Genomic DNA, 8,679 nt, shown 5'->3' on the forward strand with positions numbered 1-8,679 from the left:
TCCAAAAATACCGGTCGCATGGTTTTCAGTTCTAGAATAGCAAATAAACTACACCTGCAGGAAAAACCTCGCAGGTGCAGGATTTTTGCTATTCTCGCAGCCTATTGAATATGCCCCTATGCATACATTATTTTACACAATTAGTGAAAACACAAAACCTGACACCCAAATTGTACTGGCTAATTCTCGCAAATATATACGGATCAAATTTGAATTTGAAAATAGGTTTCACACAGTTAATGAAGGTATAATCATTTTATTTTTTATTTTTTAACTTGTTTTAATTTTAAATATATTTGATTAAAATGTATTACTAATAATATTAACTACTTTATTGGAATGACTTAATTAGAAAAAGCGATAGATTATTATTATATACAGTAACTGCTAATAAATCTGCACAAATTAAGCAAAGAGTAAAAATGAAAAATAACAGAGTGAACTTGGAACCAAATGTTGTCAGAATTTCTGGCTGTGTAGATATCGCCTGAGGGCAGCCATTAGTACCGGCCATTCCTCCAATTTACAAGGTAACCACCCAGACATGCCCCCTGCCTACCATAACCTCACCAGGTTCTATCTGTGGTGATATGGGATTGCCCTGCCTAGGGAAGTACCACAAATGTATTTATTTTATTTATTATCAGTTTCTTACATAGTGCAGCATATTCTGTTGCACTTTACAATTGGAAACAACATTAATAGAACAAAACTGGGTAGTAACAGACAGACACAAAGGTAACAGCGCCCTGCTCGCCAGCTTAATATCTATGTTTCATTCTTTCTCTTCCTCAAATTTCACATTTTTCTCCCAGCAAATTTTGCCGGAGAAGGTGAAGAGTTTTGGACAGAATCCACCTGTGACACGAAGTGTACGTGTCAGAATGATGAGGTTTCCTGCGTGGAAGAGGCGTGTGATACATCCAGCACCTGTAAAGCCTCAGGATCATTCTTCACGTGCAAAATCAACGAAAAAATCTGCTTCTGAGATCTACAATATTTCCTGGAATGTACTTTAATGTTTCCCATGTCCAGTTACAATCTAAAAAATAGACAAAAGGCTTATTTAATAAAGTAGCACATGTATTATACACAGGGCCGGTGCTAGGTGTCTCGGCACCCAGCGCCATCCCGTGCTCCCCCGGCCCTTCCCTCACAATACCCTCCCCCAGAGCATAAAATTATAGCATGCATGGAGCCGGCCCTTATTATACATATAATGTACATTACCCCATAGCAGCTGATTCAGTGTCAGTTTTCATTGATACACTTGCGCTATACTAATAAAATCTGACACCTGGCTGCCGTAGGTTACAGCACGTCCGTGCAGGTCACGTTATTAAACTAGCCCTAAATATCTGTGACGTGTTAATCATAGTAAAATACTTAATTACTGTAGATGTGCACTAGATAAGAGATGTGATATAGTCTTTATAGAACATTACTCCTCTTATTACACATATGCTCTTTTTAGTTGCAAATTAATGCAAAACAAAAATGAAATAAAATGCTGATTATCGGGTGTTGTTAGTAGATTTTCTTTGGATGCTAAATTTGCATGGACCCACCACAGAGTTTAGTACAAATTGTAGAGAATTTGTTTGACAAATTTCCTCAGCTATAATCATCAATTCCAGAATGTGCTTCACCAGTTTGCTGTAAGATCATGCTGGTATCTGTAGTTCAACAGCAGCTAGAGTGTTACAGGTTGCTTTTCTCTGTTCTAATCTATTAATTAGAGATGTGAGCCGACCCCCGTGTTTTAGTTTAGGATCTGGATTCACCTTTGTGTTTTGGTCTTGATTTTGGTTTTGTTAAACTACCCTCATGTGTTTTGGTTTTGGATCTTTATTTAAAAAAAACGAATTTAAAAAACAGCTAAAATAACGTGTATTTAGACCTGTTAGCATGCAATCCAAAAATTTCAGATTTTAAATCTGGATTTCCTAACTGCAGGAAGATCTGGACCAGGACTCAGTACCCCAAAGTAATTCTGAACTTGGACTCGGTTCGACTCGAAACCCCTAATTTTGGTTGTTGTCAGTTCTTTGAGAACTGGATCTGAACATCTCTACGATGAATTGAGCTGGGATGATGTGAAATCATTCTGCCGCATGGGATGATTAGGGCAGAACCAGTGAAATGCTCAATTTCTCAACCAAATGCAAAATGTTGTGAATATTTTGCAGAACAACTAGAAAAGAAGGAAAAAAATGAATAGCCATATTAAAAAATATATTTTTTGCTATCACATATTATCAAGGTAAACTGTTATACCTCTTTACCTGTTTACAGTGTGTTCTGTTTAGTAGCACCTCCACAAGCAAGGGTGCCACATTTCGATTAGATGTAAAAAAAAACTTCCTACAGATCAAAGATATTTTCAGGAACTGGAGAACTTGATCCTATATTGAGCCTCCCTCATAAATTTTCTTAAGAATCAAAACATTAAAATAAATACATTTACAAACTAATCAATCCTTTCATCCTTTCCCTGTCTTCAGTCCATAAACATTATCCAACTCCCTCGGGCCTCTGACCTTGTTCTTGATTAATGAAAACATTCTTGGTTATTAAACTTCCTATGAGGTCATATAGTTTATTAAACTGCCATCCTGTCTACCACTGCAGTGCCACTCTGTGCCATGTTGGAAGCTGAACTGCCACATGATAGTGCCTCCCACTGCTGTCGCTTAGCTTAGTCAGCCAGCTAGCTGGATGCAACCTTTTGGCCTGAACTAGTTGAAATCAATATTGTGAGCTGTGAGGTGGTCAAAATTGACTGGAAATGACTGGAAATAAATGTTATTGAGGTTAATAATGCTCTAGGAATAAAAACAAATTATGTGATTTTAGCTGTTTTTATGATTTTTTTTGTAAAAATACAGATCCAAAACCAAAACACGCAATCGCGGTTTTGACAAAACCAAATCCAGATCCAAATCACGAAGGAGATACAGATACAAAACCTAAATCAAAACACTGGGGTCAGCACACATCCCTAATATATACTATATAGTGTATTACAAATGTAATGTAGTAGTGTTCCATTTTATTAAACTTCGGGCTTGATTCAGCAGTGCAGCATAGTGGTCAGGAATCTGCACAGGTGCCTGATATGTACTGCGCACGTGTTCGCACGCAGAGCGCCAGAAGACTGTCAGTAATAAATACTCTGCTGCAGATTGTGGGGGGGGAGGGGGCAGCAACAGCCTCTGTTTCCCGAAATGGAGGTGTGTTGCCACCATTGGGGGGGAAGGGAAGAGGCCAGGATCTCCGTTGGCTAATGGAGATTTCCTAGCCTTTCTCTCTCATCTGCACGGCCGGCCTGCATGACCCCATGGGCCGATGTTCCCGCAGATTATCCGATGCTGTGTTGCACAACGCAGCTCAGATAAGTAATGCATGCAGGGAGCGTGATGCCTCTGGCTGCATTACCATATTTGCAAGGACAGTATTGTAAAGCTGCTTCCATCCTAAGCTGAATCCAGGGATCTGCTGTCAGGGTAGGCATGTGAGGCAGAGCCTCCCCTCTCATACTTCTGAGATTTGATATAAAAATGATTAGTACAAGGAAGTTATTTATAACTTATAAACATCTTTTTTGTTTATTGTAATCATTTTTATAGTTAACACCCACCAGCTTTTTGGAGCTCCCTGGGACAGTAGGGAGACAAGAATGAGGCAGCAACAGCTCAGCCTCGCTTCTGTATAGTCAGACACTGCTAGCAGAGCTGGAGCAGGGCTACACCATGGGCAGTAAGCTGCACAGAAAGAGAGCTAATAGAGACATGCCGCTGAATGTGCCTTGAGCACTGATTTAGACCTTGGATGTGTCATGTGACCAGGAAGTGCACTGCAGTGTATAGTGATTGGAGCTCAGTCAGAAGAAGCAAGAGAAGACACAGTGATGTAGGAAGGAGACTCAATGGACAGTAAGTAGGGGGTGAGACAGGCTCCCAGCACTCAGACCTATCTTCATGTGTAAAAAAACACAAATGGAAGCGCTGTCCCTGAGAACCTCAATAATAAGTGTAATGGTGTCAACTATCAGTGTTGACCTAGCACAATAAACATAAATTGAGCTGGTAATTGATGGACAATACCATGGGCAGATCTATAAAAGAAACTTTATATGAAGAGAAATATTAAAACCAAAATAAAAAATACAGATTTAAAAAACACAGACAATGGAATAAACATATAGAATTAAAAATAAAAAATAAAAACCAAATGAAACTAAATACACATAGATTGCAGTGATATAATAATAAACATCTATTAGCTTGAAACCATCTATTTGGTAATGTAATAGCTTGCTAAATTTAACTTGTGAAATCAACCTGTAACCCAAGATTGGACAGATGCCTTTGGTGGCAACTAAATTGCCTAACACTTTCAATAGGCTGCAGCAGTGTTGCCAATTGATGTCAATAAATGCTGGAAGTTGTAATAGTAGCCACCAGTCATGAAAGGGTTAGTAAAAAACAGGTGTACACCTAATGCACATGAATTGGCACCGGGGTTATGTCCCTGTGACACCGCTAGTATAGTCCCGATTCAGCCTGTATGGGAGACCCGATTGGAGTGCAAGGACGGTACATATGTAGTGTCCTGGCAAACGGACACTCTGGAGCCAGTGATAAATACGGCCACCGTGGAAATAATAATAATGGTACCTCAGTGTCCAATTAGCGGGTTCCTAGTTCGGCTCCCGTCAGGCTGCGGTGTGTATGCATACACACCGCAGCCCGACTGGAGCCGAACTAGGAGTTTCCAGACAAACGTTGTAGTTGCTCCATAGCTGAACCCCATGTGGGGTAATTTCATCTGCAACACAGCCTGACGGGAGCTGGACTAGGAGCTCCGGGCCACACGCTGCAGTTACTGCTGTCCCGCTAATCAACTCAAGAGCGCTGACAGACCACTACTAGGCGGCCACGAGTGCACTCGGTAAGGACACATCCCGGACGGCCAGAGGCTGTGGAACCCGCTAATTGGACATTGTATTGTCTCTTAAATTAAGCAGGTCCTGTTTACTGATTAGTAATATCACCATTATTTATTCCTTCCTTGTCAGTATAGCGCCCTGATTGTGTGTTTTTCCATCTTCATGTGTGCCTCCCCAGCCATTTACTTCACCGAACGTCACTAGTGGAATCAGGCCCTTAGTCTGGAAACATGATTTAATATGTTATATATTATAAATTATATATAAGTATTCCTAAGTGATGTTCAGACCACCGAGACAAACTGCGAGCACCAAATTCCTGGAGGTACGGCCAAGACCCCTTCAACATAAAAAAACAATAAAAATAAAAAATACATTAGTATGTGTGATAAAAAACAGACCGCAGCACTGGCGCTCCCTTTCCTAAAAAAGCTGCTTTCTTGGTTCACAGAGTAAATATGATAATAAATGGGGATATTGAGAAAGCGCTTTCATGTGGCAACATACAGAACATTTGTTAGAAAAAGATAAAAAATAAATAAAACACATATGTAGAAAAGTCACATATATAACAAATGTCCTGAGACAATAAATATTGTTTATAGAAAGAATGATTGGTACAATAGGCTCTGTCCCTTCAATGGAATATATCGATCTCCTCTAGACCCAGGCACTGGAGAGCTACCTCCTCGGGGGAAGAAAGAAGCACAGACACAATATTGCTAATTAGTTCTCAACATTCGTCAACCTGGCATAACCTCAGACTCCCCTAATAAAGGGGAAATGCACTCACTGAATGGTATCCTTTGTATTATCACACCTTCCTATTCTTATATGCAATGATATAGCTCCCCCTTGGTGATAGAGTGGAGTGCGATATATACCACATTGTGTCTGGATGTTAATATATAAAAATAAAATATTAATGTGATATAATTTTGACACATTTTTCTGTATGACAGATTTCAACAAAAGTAAAATGTACAGATTGCAGTGATTGCGCAGACCTAGACCTATCCCTATACTTATACCAATACCTATACCTAGACCTATACCTATACCTATATTTATACCAATACATATACCTATATCTATACCTATATACATATATCTATACCTATACCTATATACATATATCTATACCTATACCTATACCAATACTTATACCAATACATATACCTATATCTATACCTATATACATATATCTATACCTATATCTATACCTATACCTATATACATATATCTATACCTATATCTATACCTATACCTATATACATATATCTATACCTATACCTATATACATATATCTATACCTATACCTATACCTATACTTATACCAATACATATACCTATATCTATACCTATATACATATATCTATACCTATATCTATACCTATACCTATATACATATATCTATACCTATACCTATATACATATAGCTATACCTATACCTATACCAATACTTATACCAATACATATACCTATATCTATACCTATATACATATATCTATACCTATATCTATACCTATATACATATATCTATACCTATACCAATACTTATACCAATACATATACCTATATCTATACCTATATACATATATCTATACCTATATACATATATCGATACCTATACTTATACCAATACATATACTTATATCTATACCTATATACATATATCTATACCTATATATATACCTATACCTATATACATATATCTATACCTATATCTATACCTATACCTATATACATATATCTATACCTATACATATATCTATACTTATATCTATACCTATACCTATATACATATACCTATACCTATATCTATACCTATACCTATATACATATACCTATACCTATACTTATACCAATACATATACCTATATCTATACCTATACCTATATACATATACCTATACCTATATCTATACCTATACCTATAACTATTTCTATACCTATATACATATACCTATACCTATACCTATATACCTATACCTAATACCTATATCTATACCTATATCTATACCTATATACATATATCTATACCTATACCTATATACATATATATATATATATATATATACCTATATCTATACCTATACCTATATACATATACCTATACCTATATTTATACCTATACTTATACCAATACATATACCTATATCTATACCTATATACATATATCTAAACCTATACCTATATCTATACCTATATACCTATATCTAAACCTATGTCTATACCTATACCTATATACCTATATCTATACCTATACCTATATACATATATCTATACCTATATCTATACCTGTACCTATATACATATATCTATACCTATATCTATATCTATACCTATACCTATATACATATACCTATACCTATACCTATATAAATATACCTATACCTATACCTATATACCTATATCTATACCTATACCTATATACATATATATATATATATATATATACCTATACCTATATCTATTATTATTATTCTTATCATTTATTTATATGGCGCCACAAGTGTTCCGCAGCGCCTTACATAGTACATAGACAAAAAAGTAACCATTGACTTACAATACAATATAATACAATACAGGACATGGATAAACATTGCTATATTAGTGACATTAACGCCAGGCATAAGCAGCCAAGTGTTAGTTGCCCTAGTGGCTGGTAAGAGATAAATTAAATTACAGTAGGGAGAAGCACAAGAGGGTAGAGGGCCCTGCTCGAAAGAGCTTACATTCTTTAAGGGAGGGGAAGACAAACAGGAGTGACACAGAATGGGGTGGGCCGGGAGAAAGGAAGATGTAGCAGCAAGTTAGGATGAGAGCTGGAAGGCTTTAATGAAGTAGTGGGTCTTGAGAGCTCGTTTGAAAGATGGTAGAGAGGTGCAGAGTCTGATAGGGAGAGGGAGGGAGTTCCAAAGGTGAGGAGCAGCACGGGCAAAGTCTTGGAGGCGGGAGTGGGTGGAAGTAATCAATTGGCATGAAAGGCAGCGTGTATTAAGTGAACGAAGAGGGCGGACAGAAGAGTGAAGGGAGATGAGATCAGAGATGTAAATGGGAGAGGAATGGGTGAGGGCTTTGTAAGTGAGTGTGAGAGTCTTGAATTGGGTTCTGAAAGGGAATGGGAGCCAGTGGAGGGCTTGCAAAAGAGGGGAGGCAGATGTAGAGCATTTGGAGAGGAAGATGAGCCGAGCAGCAGCATTGAGCACAGACTGGAGAGGAGAGAGATGGAATTTGGGGAGGCCAGCTAGGAGAAGGTTACAGTAGTCCAGTCTGGACATGACCAGTGAATGTACAAGGGTTTTGGTAGCATCCTGGGTGAGAAAGGGTCTGATCTTGGAAATATTCTTGAGATGGAAACGACAGGACTGTGAGAGGTTCTGAATGTGTGGTTTAAAGGAGAGGGAAGAGTCCAGAATGACTCCAAGACAATGCACTTTGGGGCTAGATGAGATAGTAATGCCATCTATTAATAAAGAAATAGTGGGACATGATGTTATGTGGGAGGGTGGGAAGACTATCAGCTCAGTCTTAGACATATTAAGTTTGACAAATTGCTGGGACATCCAGGAAGAGATAGCAGAGAGACAGTTGGAGATACTAGTCAGTAGAGAGGGGGAAAGATCAGGTGAGGAAAGGTAGATCTGAGTATCATCAGCATAGAGATGATAATGGAGGTCAAAAGAGCTGATGAGTTTACCTAGAGAAGACATATAGAGAGAGAAT

The 8,679-nt window shown here is 37.9% G+C and overlaps 1 protein-coding gene across 1 annotated transcript in view; it reads left to right on the forward strand.

The window, feature by feature from the left end:
* The window catches only part of LOC148450939 (alpha-tectorin-like), a 69,334-nt gene extending 67,818 nt beyond the window's left edge, over positions 1-1,516 (forward strand). The window contains exon 8 of the mRNA XM_088462490.1: positions 816-1,516. Coding sequence (XP_088318616.1) covers positions 816-988 — 173 coding nt within the window. The 3' untranslated portion in view covers positions 989-1,516. The remainder of the gene's footprint in view (positions 1-815) is intronic.
* Positions 1,517-8,679: the final 7,163 nt, after the last annotated feature.

This window comes from Taudactylus pleione, unplaced genomic scaffold, assembly GCF_031769625.1.
Source record: "Taudactylus pleione unplaced genomic scaffold, aTauple2 ptg001250l, whole genome shotgun sequence".
Classification (NCBI taxonomy): domain Eukaryota; kingdom Metazoa; phylum Chordata; class Amphibia; order Anura; family Myobatrachidae; genus Taudactylus; species Taudactylus pleione.